This window comes from Mustela erminea, chromosome 10 (genome assembly GCF_009829155.1).
Source record: "Mustela erminea isolate mMusErm1 chromosome 10, mMusErm1.Pri, whole genome shotgun sequence".
NCBI classification, from domain to species: domain Eukaryota; kingdom Metazoa; phylum Chordata; class Mammalia; order Carnivora; family Mustelidae; genus Mustela; species Mustela erminea.
The window spans coordinates 93,342,429-93,359,591 of NC_045623.1; the positions used below are offsets into that span (position 1 = coordinate 93,342,429).

Genomic DNA, 17,163 nt, shown 5'->3' on the forward strand with positions numbered 1-17,163 from the left:
GGAGAGAATCAGACCAGCCATCACTAGCCCAGGAAAAGATCAGAACTCAAACTCCAAAGAAGGGTTTCTGCTGAATATGCATCACCACGGCACCCTTGGAATGTGGAAAAACGAGAAGTTGGACGGCTGTAAGTCGAGCCATCGTCAATCGGGACAGTCTGTATTGGCCGGAGGGCCAATGGCACACAGAGAGGGTCCTTCATACAAGCTTGCTGAGTGGTTGACCGGCTTCTCCAGGCCCCTCCGTTGCCCACTCTGCCCTGCACACAGTTGGCCCTGGAGGAAGCCGGTCACATTGCCTCGGGGGAGCCTACAGTTTTGGGAAATGCTCAGGGCACTGGGAGCTCCCCGCCCTTCCTCAGCCACCCTGCTCACCCCTGGGATGTCTGTGCCACTCCCATGAGGACTCACGAGCTTGCCATCTGTCAAACAGATTTTAACCGGCCTTATCATCTCCAATTTGTATTAATGAAGCAATGGATTTTTGCTTATCAAATTCTGTTTTGATATCAAATGGATCTTCCCAAACCCCACTCTCCCAGAGATTCTGCTGACGACCCCTTCCCCCACTCAGGGTGGATGCTTGGGGCGGTCAGGCCAGAGGTCCGGGGAGGAGGGAGCCGGATCCACTCGCAAGGAGAAGCTCAGCCTTGGAGGACCTGCCTGTGCCAGGCAACCCCTCTTCTAGCCCCAGTGACCGCCCCCCGCCCCCCATCCTGGCACTCTCAGCCCATGTAATTGAATTGGGGAAAAACTGGGGGACTAGCTTTTGACAAAGAGAATATGGCAGAAGTGATGAGATGCCACTTTTGAGACGAGGTCATAAAAGGATGATGGTTTCTGTCGTGGCTGCTCTCTCGAACTCTCTTGGGTCATTTGCTCTGGGGGAAGCCATTGCCCACGTGACTCCCCACGAGGGACTGAAGCCCGCACACAATCATGTGGGCGAATATGGAAGCAGACCCTGCCCCAGCGTGGCCGCTGGAGGACACCGAAGCCCCAGGAGTGACCTTGCCCCAGGACCATCTGCCTGAGCCACACCTGGATCCCTGGCCCTCAGACACCGTGAGATTACAAACGCTTGTTGTTTTCAGCTATGACACTTTGGGGTGACTTGCTGGGCAACAATGGGTAACTAATGTACCTCTTCCTCTAGGCACCTTCCAGAACACCTCTTCCTTCCTTGCTCCCCAAGTCCTTAGCCACGGCCCTACCAGACGCCGTGCCAGTCTCCCCAGTGGAACACGCTGCTTCCCGTCCCCAGATCCTTGCAGATCCCTCCTCTGGAAGGCCCAGGCCACCTAGTCAACATATCCCTCTCCCAGGACTCAGCTCCAGTGTCACCTCCTCTGTGTCGCCTCCCCATCTCCCTCCACCAATCACCCCAGCCCAGGTGGTTCCAGTCAGAGCCAGTCAAAGGCACTCCCTCCCTTGTTCACGTCTAGCCTGTCTCCCCAGCTAGACTGTGGCTCCTAGAAGGCAGAGGCACAGTTGCCTTCTTCTCTCTTCCCTGACCATCCACACAAGGTCTCACACAGAGCAGGCGCGGGTGAGGTTTGATGAGTGAATAAATAATGAGCAAGGAGGGACTGATTCTGTGCCTCCCCACCATGGCCCGCCACCTCCCAAGGCTGTGCCATTTTCACACTCAAGTACAGAAAACCAGCTCTGCTATCTTCCCCCAGAAACCAGCCTTTTCACCCAATGTCCCTGAGTCTTTTCCAGGACCATCACCTCCCCGCAAGCCGGAAATGCCTCCTTCCTCCTTTCTAGCCCACGTGTTCATGTCATCCTTCTCATTTATCCTCCTCACATCCCTTGATCCTAGCACCATGGGTGCCCCGTCCGGACACCCACTACCTCTCGAGAGCACGGGCCACTGCTCCTCTCTCAGGCACCCCTGTTTTTCTGCCCAGGGACCTCTAAAATGCTGCTTCAGCTCACGGAGGGAGGAGCCATGGCGATGGTGGACGCAGCAGCATTTTATGAAAGAGAGGGTCACTGCAGCCACCTGAGGCCACCCAGTGACTGGCACTTTAGGAACCCCAGAATTGGGTCCAAACCTTAGCCTGGCATTTGGAGGACCCCCAGGATCTGATCCCAACAGGAAAGGCAAGAGGAGGTGGTAGAAGTAAGCTTTAAATCACCACCCAGCTCACGTTGTGGAATACCCGCCCCAGGCCAGGTTTTGTAGACACTGCATCCCATTTAGTTAACATGTATTAAGCATCTACTGCATACCCACAAGCCATTCTAAGTGCTTTACAGTCTTGAATTGTTAAGTCTTCACAAGTGCCCTAAGAAAGAGGGTTTCCGGCGTAGCCCAGGACAGACAGCCAATAATAGGCAGGGCTGGGATTTGAACCCAGGTCTATCTACCTTCACAGCCTTCTTACGACCATGCAATCCCTCCTACAAACTTCTTAGGCTTGCCGACCACCTTCACGATTGTTTGCCCCAATCAACAGCACCTGCACTATTGCTTCCTTGGGACCTCTCCTTAAATCACCCCAAGTGGCACAATGGCTGAGGGGTGGGCTTGGAATTGTACTACCTGGATAAGACCCCTGGCTCCCCTACTTAACTCTCTGAACCTCGATTTCTTCCTGTAAAATGGCCCCATCCCTCCCAGGCTTCTTGAGAGGAGTAGTAAGTTAGATACACAAGTGCTCAGCACACAGTATGACTGGCGGTCAGGAGGCCTGGCTCACGGCCCACCTGCGTGTCCCCTCCCCCCTCCCCCCTTCCTCGCACCGGAAGGAAGTGTGTGACTCGCCTCAGCCACTGAAGCGTGCAGGGGAGCGGAGCGGTATGTGTGCCACCACCGGCAGAGCTCAGGACCACAGCATGCCATCCACCTCACACTCCTTCTCTCTGTCCTCACAGTCCCCAAATTCCAAATGACGGCTGCTCCATCCCGCTTGGCTCCCTGAGCGGGGACTCCCCAGCTGACCCCCGATGGACAGGCAGCCGAGAGTGAGAAATGAACTTTTGACTGTTTGGTCACTTCCGTCGAGCCTGGCCTGTACTGACGGACACAGCCGAAGCCCAATAAATGTCAACTTACCCCCATTCTTTACTGGGCCTTATTTCCTTCACAATCAAATGACATCACTTTTGTAAATGAAGATCTACAGCACGGCTTGCTGATGTTAATATTCACGTAAGAATTAAAATGAGAAATGTTTAGGGGCGCCTGGGTGGCTCAGTCAGTTAAACGTCTGCCTTCAGCTCAGGTCATGATCTTGGGGTCCAGGGATCCAGTCCCGCATTGGGCTCCCTGCTCACCGGGGCGGGATGGCGGGGGAGAGTCTGCTTCTCCCTCTGCCTCTCCCTGTGCTGCTTCCCCTGCCTGTGTTCTCTCTCTCCCTCTCTCTCTGTGCCAAATAAATAAATAAGATCTTTAAAATCACAAAACAATAAAAAATAAAATGAGAACCATTTATCCCCACACCTATGAAAATCACCTTGCATGCTCCCCGTGGGACATACACCTGCCACCATTCCAGAAGCACCCTTCAAACGCTTCCTTCTAAGAAACGGACATCGGCTGCGGATTGGGGAGGCCCAGCCAGAGAGGGCCTCCCAGTCAGCTCCAGGCCACTGCCCTGGCCAGCCTGAGCACCCCCCCAAGCCCATGTCTGCAGCCAGTTGCAACTCTACACCCCTGCAGGGGTGCCCGCCCCGCCGCAGCCCTCACCTCTGCAGACCGTGCCGTTCTCCGCCGCCTCGAAGCCCGCTTTGCACATGCAGCGTCCGATGGGCACCAGCCACTCGCCGTCCCCGTTACAGTAGAGCTTGATAGGCACATCCACCTCCTCGGCGTTGGCAATGCAACTGCCCCGGGCGGCCACCAGCGAGGTGCTCTCGGCCCCCGACAGGGTCTCTTGGAAGACAGCGCCGTTCTGGATGACGCGGGGACACTTGCGGTAGAAGACGCGCACCGCGATGAGGGACATGCAGCCGCCGTAGTCCTGGAAGGCCAGGTAGAAGCCGCTGCGGGACACAGGCCCGAAGCTCCGCACCTCGGTGTTGATCTTCATGACCCGGCCGCCCAGGTCCACCTGCGAGAAGCTCTCGTCGGCCGCGATGGTGTCCACCTTCACCCACGGATTCTCCATCCAGTTGGGGAAGGTCTTGGTGGCCGAGTCGAAGTCGGCCTCATAGTAATAGAGGTTGAAGGTCTCCTTGCAGGAGCCGGGCACGCTGGGGATGCTGCTGCAGTCACGCACCGAGAACTTCATCTCCACGTGGATGCGGTGGGCGCCCCGGCGCCGGATGAACTTGGTCCGTAGCCAGTTGTTCTGGCTCGACTCAAACACATTGCACACCTGGTACGTGCGGATCGTGTTCATGTTCTCATCGTAGCCGCTCACTTCTTCCCACTGTGGGTGAAATGCTAGTCAGGGGGTGGGGGAGGGGGCTCAGCCCTGTCTGTCTAGAGGGGAGACACAGATCCTGTCTCAGGGAATCCTTTCAGTCCGACAGGGGGAAGTAGGACTCTCACCACTGGGGGCCTCCTAGTCTAATGGGGGAGGCACAGACTCTGTCTTAGGTATGTTCTAGTCTGATGAGGGAGACGCGATTCCTCATCAGAGAGGTCCTGAGGGGAGGGAGAGACATGGCCTTGGCCCTGAGGAGTTCCCCAGTCTGTGAGTAGAGGGAGACATGCCTATCTGATGGGAAGGGCACACACCCTGTTCTTGGGAGATGTGACCCTCACCCCCTCCCCCGGTGATAAAGGGGACATGGCCCCGGCTCGTGGGAGGCGCCCACCTGGAAGGGAGAAAAGGGAGAGGCCCACCCTGAGGGAATTCCCTCTCCTGAGAGCAGATACAGCTTTGTGCTTGAGGAGTGCTGGTCTGATGGGGGAGTCAGAACATCTGCCTACTGGGAGCTCCTATTCTGATCAGGGAGACAGTCCTTGCCTCAGGGGATTCCCAGTCTGACAGAAGAAGAGCCCTTACCCCACGATGGGGAAGACAGGCAGTCTGCTGGGGCCTTATGTGGTTATGATACCACCAAAGTGGTTAGGGGACCTGGAGAGAGACTTTCCACCCTTCCTGCCTATGGCAGGTGCCTTGGCACTCTCCCTGGGCCCCAGCCTGTCTCTCACACATGCAGCTGAGAGTTCCCGAGCCCCATTGCTGCAGAAGGGGGCTGGGCAGGGCCACGGAAGGCTGGAATGAAGGGCCCCGACCCCATGGTATCTCCTCACAGACCCACACAAGCCAAGCTCACTCACGTGCTGAGCTTTTGTTCACAATTCTGTACCCTCCTTGAGTACCCTCTTGTCTTCTCTGTCCATCCTTCTGGAGCCTCTTGGAGCAGGCTCTCTCTGGCTGCAGAGTTTGCATCTGCCGATTCTCCGGTGGGCCTTTGGGGACCACCAGCCTGGGCGAGGGCCGGGCACCCTTGGGCCTCTCGGCCTGGTCTCCCCAGTGGGGCTGAGAGCTTGCTGAGAGTAGCTCCCCACCCCCTCCTTCTCCTGTATCCCCTTTGGTCCTGGGCTAGCTTTCCCAAAAGAGCTGAAACAGCAGATCACCCCCTCCCACTCATGCTGGCCTGGGTGGGTGCTGGAGGGGGACCTCAGTTCTTTGTCATGATTATCACGCATAGTGTAGCATCATCTCCATTCTACAGGTGAGCGAGTAGAGACCAGGGAAGTGAGGCCGCTTGACCCAGGTCACATAGACCTAGACCTGTTCCCATGCTTGTGCACGCTGCCTGGAAACACAATGACCCACAGGTAATCCAGGAGTCCTGGGTTTTGTCCCAGCTCTCCTAACTCAATGCATGGCCTTAGGCAAGTCACTTCCCTTTGCTGAGCCTCTATTTGCCCGACTGCCAAATGGGACCATGGGTGGTGGTGGTGAGGCTGGTAGCGGCAGAGCTGTGACCCTCGAGTAGGTGCTGTTTGTTCTGCTGCCTTCCTCAGATATCTGGGCCAAGTCCGTGTGAGGCGTGCAGTGGCTGCCGGCCTGGGGAGGGCTGGTGTTGTGAGGGGCCAGCGCCCGTAGAGAAGGCTGTGCTGGAGCCTGCTGGCCCAGCCTCCACATCCATGGCGGCTCTAAAGCTCCCTACATTGCCTTTTTTTTTTTTTTTTGGTGGCACCATGTGACAAAGTCAGCCCCTTGTTACAACCACTGCTCTTCTTCAGAACTTAATTAGAGCACTTAATTAGAGCACTCTGCCTTTCTCCCCTCTCTCTAATTAACATGCGGAGGCCCTGCAGCCTAAACACCCCAAATAATTGCGTCCGGGGGCCCTGCAGCCCAGCCTGGCCTCATTCCTGCTGGGGTGGGGCTGCGGGCCCGGCCGCCTTCGCAGATGGAAAACTGGTGACAAGAAAGAGCCCCAGAAAGAGGCCTGACCCTAGGGCCCTGCCTATTGAGAGCACAGGTCTGGGCTGGGGAGGTGAGGGTGGTTGGTGGGGGGGGGGGGATGCAGCTCCTTGGGGCAGCGGCTGAGTGGGAGGAGCTGGGATGGGGGGAAGAGAAGGGATGGGCGGTGGGGGGGGAGCCCAGGGAGATGAGGAGGGAATGCTATAAAAACTGCTGACCGTGACGATGATGATATGATGGTGGTACAACTATAGCTATTCATCTTGTGCGGGGGCGCCCTCTGCCAGGCACTGTGCTAGACACCGTGCAGGAAAATCTCACAGCGGTCCAATGCAGAGGACATGACTACCATCATTTTATAGATGAGGAAACTGAAGCTCAGACAGGTTAAGCACCTGGCCCCAAATCACGTGGCTGCTGAGTGGCAGAATTGGGACAGAATTTTAGGCGCGTCTGGCCCCACAGCCTGCATGTAAGTTGGTGCTGGAAGAAAGAGGAATCTCAGATTGTGCCTCCTCTTCTCCTGAGGGACTCACAGCCTACCTGGGCTCAGATCACTGGTCCCAGGGAAGTATGGGCTCACGGAAGTGTGATGATAAGAGCTCAGGGAAGGGGAGCCCCGTGTTATGGGGACCCAGAAAGGAGGCCCAGAAGGGGGGTCAGAGCCTTGGATACAAACCAGACCCCCATCACTAACTAGGTATAATACTCCAGTCAGGAAGCTACAAGTCTCTGAGCCTCAGTTTCCTTACCTGTAAAATGCAGGTGTTTCTTCCCCATATGATTGGATTGGATGTGTATAAAGGTGCTTCTTTGATACAGTATATGACACAGTAGGTGCTCAGAAAATGACAGCTCACTTTCCTCATCTGTAAAATGGGGGCAGCGTGGGTTCCTACTTCTCAGCCTCACCCTGAGGATGCCAAGGGATAAAGGCTGCAAGCTGCCAGCATGTTGTCATGGTAACCGGCACTCCACCAATAGTACGGGACCAGGAGGCAATGAGAGGCCAGCCCTGGGCCCTGAAGGAGGGAAAGGGGCTGGAATTTAGGGGGCATCCAGGCCCTGTAGCAGAACCCGAGGTCCTCTGGGGGACCGGGCAGGGTGTGGGGACCACCGACTCACCCCTGATGGTGGATGCACGATCCAGCCCAGCTCCGCGGTCGCTGTGGTGGAGTCCATCAACGTTTCTGTGAGGAAAAGCAAAGAGTCACTGCCGTCCACCGACCGAGTGCTGTCAATCACCCCAAGACCCCCACCCCTCAAGGGCCTCCTTTACAGAGCGCCACCTACTTCCATCGCATCAATCAATCATCTCGCTGTACTGCGGCAGACTACCCTCCCTCTAGGTCTCCCACTCCATGATCCCACCCACTCCCACGTTCCAGCCAATCATCTGATTCTATCCCCCTCCAGGCTCCACCCCCTTGAAGCCCAGCTCCAGCCCTTCTGCCCATGGTCGTGTCTCCTCACCGCCCATCATGTCACACCAACCTGTCTACTGCCACTTCCCTCCCTTGCTGATGGAGAAGGGTCTTAACCTGGACTGTGCTGGGGGTGGGGGGGGCGCTTCAGAGAGCCCACCAGGCAGCCCTGGAAAGTTTACATCAGACTTAGGGTGTCTGTCTGCTTTTTTGCCTGCATCTAATTCTCAAAAACTAGAATGTGGCCCTTGGAAAGGCCTCTCTTTGGTCCCAGCTGAGCCCCATCAGTTACCCCACCTTGGCTCTCTGGCCCAAACTTCCTATCAGGGACACCTTCCCCCCTTCTCCAGGCACCTGGAGTCCTCCATAGTGTCCCCACACTGGGGCTCCCTCCCAGAAGGCTAAGTCAACTGCTCCTAGGATAGGGCCTTAGGAGTGGGGGATGGTGGTGTTGAGGGTGAGCACTGTGGAAAGTTGCTCTAGTTTGTCACCTGCCCCCTGGGGCGAGGGGGCATTGAGGAAATTCAAATGAGCTTCTGAACCAGCCCAGGAAGGGGGGGGGGGGCTTGCCCCTCCCCCAACTCCAGTAGCTGGAAGGAAGGAGCTGCACAACCTATGGTGAAGAAGACCCCCAGGGCCGGAAAGAGCCTCATTCATCCCAGACATGGCCCAGGGCCCCTTCCCACTTCCCCTTTGCTGCCATAGGGAATTCAAAACACTTCTGGAGCTGAACTGCATTGAGCAGATTTAATTGGCCCCTTTCAAGCATTCATTCAACAAATAGACCCGGATACACTGGGGACCCTGAGAGAGAAAACAGTGAAGAGTGAGACCCTAGTTGTTCGCAATCTAGTAGTGGTGATAAGGCGTGACTACAAATAGCCAAGAGAGAGGAGGCAGAGAAACGTAGAAGGTCACAGCTGGACCTTCTACACCATCTAGCCCAGCGGGCACAGGTGAAGTCTGCTTGCTGCCGTGCCCCCACTTCTGCGCCCCGGCAGACCTCACCAATCAATCCCTGCACTCTGTGGCCACAGATGCTCCTGGTCGCTGAGCCAGGAAACAAACCCCCACCATGGGAGATGCTGTTCCTGGCCCAGCCCCACAGCTTCATTTTAGAGATTAGGCAGCTGAGGCACAGAGACGGGGAGAGACTTCCTAAAGATGCCATAAGAGTTGGTGGCAGACTGGGAGGGGCAGGTCTCCTGCCTCCGACCCTTTAAACTTCTAGATACTTAGTTGGATGGCCTGGGCTGGATGAACTTGGGTGAGAACAGTAGGGGCAGGGTGCACCGTGCCCAGGCCGCTGTGAAGGTCAAAATGGGAGCAACAAGGTATTGAACTAGGGCAAGAGCAGCGTGGATGGGAGGACGCATTCAGCCAGAAGTGACCCCAGTCAGACCCATGAGTTGACAATAGAGGAAACAGCAATGTCCCCATGACCGCCTGCAGCTTCTGTCTGTGGTCACTGTGTCCCTTTGCTGGGGGGGGGGCGCTGGTAAGGGGGGAGGAGGGGTGCCAGGGACGGTGGAGTCCAGTGCCAAGGGCATCTTTTTGATGGCAAATTGGAGGGAAGTTCTATTGTGCTGCTTTGGAGCTGAAAAAAGGGTTCCTTTTCACACTCCGAATGCTACAGATTTTTCTTCCTGGAGAGAACAAGGGCTGAACTTTTAACCTGTTTTCTCTCATCGGCCTCAGCCAGAGACGCGCCAAGCCGGGCTCTCTGCCTGGGCCTGAGGAACAGCTGCTGGGAGCCGTGTGGAACAAGGGAGAGAAGACTCTGCTTGGGACTAGAAAGGGCTCGGGTGGGGGAGGCAAGCCTGCCAAGCAGGTGGCCCCACCCCTTGGCTGGATTCTTGGGCTGACCCAGAGGCCAAGCACTAGAGGATTCCACGGCCCAGAGGAGGGGCTGTGAGCTGACAACTTCATTGTAGGGATGGAAGCTCAGGCCCAGAGAGGGCAAATGACTGGCCGAAAGTCATGGACTAAAGGCTGGTGCTCAAGCTCCAGGCTCCCAGGGACCTCAGCCTCGGGGGTGCTCCATAGCCCCCCTCTGTCTCCCACCCGACACGTAACAAGCAAAGGGAGGATCTCAGGAGGCCGGAAGTCAAGGGCTAGTTGGGTTCAGACAGGAAGGGGTGAAGAGGGAATGTGAAATTTGCACATGCTCCGGGAGGGATGCACGGAGTTCCCTTCTCCCGGTGCCAGTCCTGGCTTTGCCTGGAAGCCTGCCTCTGGGAAAGCTGTTAGTCCTTGGGGCTGGGGCAAGAGGACACCCATGGGTGCTCTCCCTACAGCTTCCCCTCTGCCTTTTGCTTTTCAATGTTGACATCTCCCTGCACCCACTGCATGCAAGGCAGGTCGGCAGAGCAGATGAATCAGGGGGCGGGAGGTCAGAGGGACTGACACCTACTTGCCTCGTAACCTTGGACCTGTAACCTTCCTAAGCCTCAGTTTCTTCACCTGGGAAATGGCCACAGTGCCCTCTGAGTGGGGCCAGGAGGACAGAAGGACACGGAAGTGTGTTCACTTGGAGCCCAGCACAAAGCAGAGCCTTGGTGAGTGGCAGATGCTCTTTTTTTAGATAGAGCGCGGTGCTTTTATGCTTTTTGGCCCAGGGTCTGCATACACGCCATTTCCTCTGGGCTCATGAGGTGGCCCCTGAAAGTGAAGGCAGGTCCGAGAGGCTCCCCCCACACTCCAGACGGGGCCTGCCAACATCTGACAAACATCAGCCTCTTGCTCCCGTGCCGCAGCCTCTGAGGAGCCTTTCCTGGCCCGTCTGACGCTGCTTTCCTGGGATGCCCTGAGTTTCCTCTTTGTTCCTCTCAAAACGAGCACAAAAGTCACATTCGGTTTCCTCGGGCGTCTGGGGCTAGTAGCTCTTGCCCCAGGAACCTGGGTGGGTTCAGGAAGCCAGGACTCCCTCCGCCACCAGCACTTCCTTCCTTCTCCCCATATCAACCCAGACATCTCCCTCCATTCCCAAAAATCTGCAAAAGGGAGAGAGAGAACTCATGGTCCCTGAGACGGAGACCTTTCTACTAGGAGGTGGAGACCCTCACCAATGTCCTTCCAAAATGCCAAGACACCGTTGATACCATCCCATTTTACAGATGGGAAAACTGAGGCTTACAAAGGGTCAAGAACTTGCCCAAGGTCATACATCTTGCATTCACAAGCTGTGCTCTAGCTGCATGGTCTGTGTGGGGCTCTCTCACCCTTGTACCCCATACACACTGTTGCTTCTGATCGTCTCCCCCGCCACACTTCCTCTGGCTGCCCTCACGCAGCACAGGGGCTTGGCACATAAAAGGTCTACAGTCAGAAGCCAAAATCCCCGCCATCCCCAGGCTAATGTTCGGCTCCATCAGAACAACATTCCTGACTTCAGCCATTTCCACCTACAACCTGCACTATATTTAGTTACTATTTTTCTTCCAGCCGACTCTTCTTTTAAGTGTATTTTAAAGAGGAAAGAGTTATCATTATTATAAATGGGAAACCAATATCACTTGCCATAAAAAGAAGGAAAATAAACACAGAACTACTACAATTAAAAATGTTCCTCTGAAAACTACCTGTCATTTCACTTCCCACACTTTGGGGACCGCGGGACGGTGCCGAGCTGCTTCCGAAGCGCTCGAAATGTCCCCATCCCATGCCCACTGTGACAATGACAATCCCTCATGCAGGGTAAGCTGTTTTTGCTGTACACATAATTAATCACCACACAATGTGACAAAGACTGTGACAGGGACGCGCATGGGGTACCGTGGGTGTGAGAACTGGGTGTGGAAAGAGAGGAAGAAAACCTCAAACTTAGGGATGGCTTTCCTGGAGGAAGTGACACTTGAGTGGAGGCTTGAAGAATGAGTTAAGAGGGAGTTGGAGACGCTGAATGGGAAGGGCATGTGAGGCAGAGGGAACAGTAGAGGCAAAGGTGAGGAGGTGAGCAACAGCGTGGTGGGAATGGGTCAGAGCTGGCAACGGTCGGCAGCTCTCTGAGGCCTCCTGGCTGGACCACGTCCACCTGCCCACATCCCTGCCCACTTCTCTGTGCACCCCCACCCCAGCCCTGCCCCATGCTGCCCCTTTCCTCACCCCTGGACCCTCCCACCCCAGCGAGCCCTGAGGAAGGGTCTTCTTTGCAAGCCCTGAGTGCGCTCCGTGACCATCTTTTAAAATCCCAATGGCTAGATGAGGAGACTGAGGCTGTGCGGACAGATTCTCGGCACCCTGGAGAAAGCCGGAGCCAGGGTCTCCAGCCGCTGACTTGGGCAGCCTGCCTCGGTGGGAAAACCGGGTTTGCGCCACGAGCCCCATTGCGCCCGCACCCCCTCTCCTTCCTGGAGACTGCACAGAAGAAAGCAATCAGGAGGCCCTGATTGCACAGACTGGGGAGGCCCGTAGGCCCCTCTGGCTATGTGTGAACGAGCAGTGTGCATTTCAGAAATATTTGAGCTAAAAGGGGAGACACACTGAAGTCGTTAGTGTGGAGCCGACAGGAGGGTGGCTGTACGAGGAGGCGCTGGCCGAGGCTCCCAACGCCGCTGATTCAGGCTGGAGCAGGCGGCCACCCTCTGCTCGCCAATCGAGCCCCGGTCAGCTTGGCCTGACCGCCCCGTGGGGGCCATGGACACTGTCTGGATGAATGGCAGTGTGCGAGTTCCAAAGAGAGGGGGAGGAACTTTCAGTGAGCACCTACTGTGTGCAGGGCACCGAGAGGGGCATTCTTAATATGGCTTCTGGCTCATGATGACCTGTTGGGTATATGCTATTAAACCCATTTTATAGATGAAGAAACTGAGGTCAGGAATGTATAGCAACCTTCACAAGGGCCCACAGGCGAGGCTGGCATCTGAAATCACATCTGTCTCACTTTACATCTGCAGGACTGTTTTTTTTGTTTTTGAGAGAGAGAGAGCAAGTGGAGGGGTGGAGCAGAAGGAGAGGGAGAGAGTCTTAAGCAGGCTCCATACTTAGCACAGAGCCTGACATGGGGCTCAATCTCACCATCCTGAGATCATGACCTGAGCCAAAATCAAGAGTCAGACACTTAACTGACTCAACCACCTAGGCACCCCCATCTGCATAATTTTTAAGATGTTGCAAGTATAGCCTTAAAAAAACAGATAACACACACACACACACACACACACACACACACACACACACACACAATTACTGGGGCTCTCTGTACGTGTTTACTCTCTCCTTCTGTGTAGGCCTGGGTGAGGACGGGAGGAGAAGAGGGAAGGGCAATAGGGGAGTAGCGCTCAGACTGTCCAGGCAAGAACTTTGGCTCTGGCACTCTCCAGGGTGTAAACACAGGCAAGCCTGTGCTCCTCTCTGGCTCTCAGTTTCCCATCTGTAAAATGGGTCATGTGAGCATTAGATGGGGGAGTCCTGCTGATCTGCCGTTTCCCAGGGTCCTCATTCTGGGGGAGCTCTGGTCTGCCTCCTTTACTGCTATATCCCAGGACCGAGACTTGGTTCTGGCCCACAGTAGTTGTATTTGACCTCCATGTGGCAGCTGGGTGATGTTTCTGAAGTCCATGTCTGATCACGTCTTAACTCATCGTTATGCCCTTCAGAGCTTCCACTGGTGGCCAAGAGATAGTCTTAGCTCCTAGCTCCCTGCCTTCAAGGTTGCTGCTTGACCAGGTCAGTTAATTATCTTCCAGCCATGCTCTCCTATGTCCCTAGTGTCCAGCCACCCTCAATTTCCTTCTGCAAGCATGGCTCTGGTCACTTGACCATTCCAGGTTTTTCTGCCAAGAATGCCTGGCCCTTCCAGCTTTGTTAGCCTGGCTAACTTCTCTCCCATAACTTAACTCAAAGTCTCTTTCTTCCTGACATCTATCCCTGAATTCTCCTGGGTTAAGTAACAAGAACATGGTCATTCCATGAATATCTATTCTACCTACTGTGTGCCAGGCCCTGTGCTGGGCACTGGGGATATCAAAATAGATGAGCAAACACTTCCCTCAAGGAGCTTCCAGATTAGTGCCTGACACAGGAACTTTCTACACAAAGAGGCAGGGTGAGAATGCTGGTCCCAGTGAGGGACCAGGAAACCCAGGGACAGAAGGTGTTATTGAGCAGGAAATTAGCAAAGTGGAGATGGTGTTTGAGATGGACAAGGGAAGATCAGGGAATATCAGGGGCACGGCGGCATCCAATTTTCATGGATGCCTGAAAATTCCAGGGCACTTTGGACCATAGTAAGACCTGAGGACTGGTTCTCAGTCATGAGCCCGGGGCTAAGGGTTTAGCATTCATTACCTCATTTCATCATACTGATTTGTAAAGTAGGTACTTGGTTATCTCCCTTTACAGATGGGAAGACTGAAGTTAGGAGAGATGGTTCAAGGTCTGCATGGCCAGGAAGTGGTGCCTCTGGGTCTGCCGTCCATCAGAGAGCAGTACTTAAACTTGCGCCAGGCTAGAGTTTCTGTCCCATGTAGTAGGAGCAAAATGCTTCACAGAAGGCTTAGGGTGGGGACAGAACTTTTAGAGCCTTCTTGAATGTGGGGCTAAGGACTTTGGATCTTGTCCCATAGGCAAGGGGGAGTTTGGAGGATTCCTGAGAAGGGGAGTGACGTGGTCTCTCCTGAAAATGGACAGACACGTGGGGTCTTTGCTCCAGACCGGCCAGCATCCCACAGCCCAGGTGGCAAATCAGCCTGGTGCTGCACTGGACCATTTCTGGCAGCTCCGGCTGCTCCCTGTCTGGGGCTAATAGGGCTGTGGTGACTCGAACACCAGCAGCCGATGTCTGGGAGTTGGCACACTCTTTCCACAGTCCACATCCATATTAGAAATTCCAAGAGGAGGCAACAGGCAGGAACCAGGAGATAAAGTTCAAGGCCATTGACAAACTGGGTGACTTGGAAAAGTCGCTTCACCTCTCTGAACCTCAGTTTCCTCCTCTGTAAAGAGAGGACCACAAGGTCCTTGCTCTGTGTACTTTACACGGTTGCTCTGAAGATCCAAGGAGGTATTGGGTGCAAACCATTTTTTAAAAAATTTTAAGATTTATTTAGTTATTTGAGGGGTATCTGGGTGGCTCAGTCATTAAGAGTCTGTCTGCCTTCAGCTTAGGTCATGATCCCAGAGTCCTGGGATTAAGCCCTGCATCGGGCTCCCTGCTTCTCCCTCTCCTCCCACTCCCCCTGCTTGAATTCCCTCTCTCTGTGTCAAATAAATAAAGTCTTACCAAAAAAAAAAAAAAAGTTATTTGAGACAGAGAGTGCATGAGCAGGGGTGGGGCACAGGGAGGAGGAGACTCTCCAGCAGACTCCCCACTAAGCATGGAGCCAGACATGGTGTTCGATCTAATGACCCTGAGATCATGACTGAGCCAAAATCAGGAGTCAGATGCTTAATCCACTGAGGCAACCAGGCGCCCTGCGAAGGGGAGGCAACAGTGAAACCCACGAACACTCCTGAAGGCTGACCCTGAGAAGGTACTTCATCAACATTGTCTGTCTCACTGTAGCCAGAGCAAGCTTCTGGGGAAACCGAGACTTGGAGGGATCAAGAACTCCGCCGGGACCACATCGTCAGTAAGGGGTGAGGCAGGATCTGACCCCTCTGGTCTGACCAGGCTATGCTGCCTCACAAAGGGGAGGGAAAAATCACAGTTTGTGTCCCACGCCCTCGGTGCCAGATCCTGAGCCAGTCACTCCACACCCCTGGCAAAGCTGGCTTTAGTGAGCCTATCGTGCGAATCAGGAAACCGAGTTCAGAAAGGCTAACACACTTGCCCAAAGTCACACAGCCAGAAAGCAGCAGAGTTGGATTTGAACCCAGATCAGCCCCATCGGCTTCCCCCAGGCTTCTCCCCTGAAAACCAGAGCAGATCGGTGGCTGAGTGAGTCTCGGCCCCAAGCAAGGAGAGTGGGGGTGGGGTGGGGGTGCTGAAGGGAGGGGGGCAATGCCGGAGGAGCCCCGAGGAGTTGCCTCCCGGAAGACCACGGGCTTTCTAAGGTGAAACAGCCAACAGGCAACGCGTTGTTTTTCCAGTTCACCGCCCACCCGCCCCCTACCCCGGTTCCGCCCTCAGGCTCACGGGAAGGGGACCCAGCTAATGTAAAATCCTTCTGCCCCTGCCCCTCCTGGTCCTCCTGCCGCTCAGAGGCCCTCCTCTGCCTCGGTTGCCTGCCTGGAGCCGGCTCTTGTTTTCATTCTCAGGCTCAGGCGGAGGAGTCCCCGCGACGCCGGGTCCTCCGCTGCGTCCCCCGCCTGCCCGCTGCCGGCCTGGGCATCCGCCAGCGCCGGCCGCCCGCCTGAAACCCAATCCTCCGGGGCAGCCGGGTTGCTCGCTAACAGCGGGCCGCATTGTGCGGCAGGGGCTTCGGGAGAGTTTGGATTCGCTGCTTGGGGACCCACTTAACCTCCGCAAAGGACAGGATGATGGATGGAGGTCTGGGAAGGGGTTGCTGGGGGTGGGGCGGGAGGTAAACGAACACCAGGGCTTGCCTGGGGAAGGGGGAGAAGGGAAGCAGGGACGGAACGGCTCTGCACGGAGAAGAGCTTCAGGAGTCCTCACGACAACCCCGAGGGATGCCGGTTCCGGGCCCCATTTGACGCACAAGGAAACTGAAGATCCGAGAGGTTAGGTGACTTGGCCAAGGCCACACAGCACATCAGAAGTTGAACCGAAGCGAATTGCCCTTGAGCCTTCCTGACGCCCCAAGCTGCCTCCCGCTGGCCAGCATCGGCTCTGTGATTTTTAACCTTTAAAGCCCCTTTCCTTAAGTGAATCCGCAGACCCTTCCTTAAGTAGGTAATAAAAATAGTGATGGCCGTGGGCATTACTGAGTGCCAACTGCGCGCCCCGTGTGTGCTGAGTGCTCTTTGACTTCATTTCATGAGATCCTCACAATGACGGATTGGTTGAGAGCAACGGTCAAGGCCATTTAAAAGGAGAGGAGAGAAGGCCAACTATACTTCAACGATAAAAATTAAGAAAATAAGTAAGAAGAGAGGAAACTTGTCACCCTGCCCTGTGACCTTGACTCGTCAGCCCGACTGGACTGTGAGCGCCTTGCGGGCCCGGCTGCGTCTGGCTCGCTGCTCAGACCATCTACTCCCCCACCTCATCCCCATGACCCAGACATCACATGCTCTCTCCTTCTTACACCATCCGTCTGGGTGACTGGATTTTTCCTCCAGGAAATATAGTCTCCGGTATCAAGATGACTCCTTATACTACTATATCATTCTAAGTGCTTACTCAGTGCCAACCACTGTGCTGTCACCTGAGATAGAATTATTAGTATCCCCATTCGCTCAACCACCCATCATCCGTCTACCCATTCACCCACTCACCCTCACTCACCTTCTCCATCTGTCTGCCATTCCCTGGGCCCCATAACCCACCGCTG

At 55.3% G+C, this 17,163-nt stretch overlaps 1 protein-coding gene across 4 annotated transcripts in view; it reads right to left on the minus strand.

The window, feature by feature from the left end:
* Window positions 1-17,163, minus strand: part of EPHB2 (EPH receptor B2) — a 181,944-nt gene that overhangs the window by 111,958 nt on the left and 52,823 nt on the right. For all 4 annotated transcript variants that reach the window (XM_032302011.1, XM_032302009.1, XM_032302008.1 and 1 more), the window contains exons 2-3: window positions 7,470-7,534; window positions 3,701-4,385 (exon numbers count right to left, since the gene is read on the minus strand). In XM_032302011.1, coding sequence (XP_032157902.1) covers window positions 3,701-4,385; window positions 7,470-7,534 — 750 coding nt within the window. The remainder of the gene's footprint in view (window positions 1-3,700; window positions 4,386-7,469; window positions 7,535-17,163) is intronic.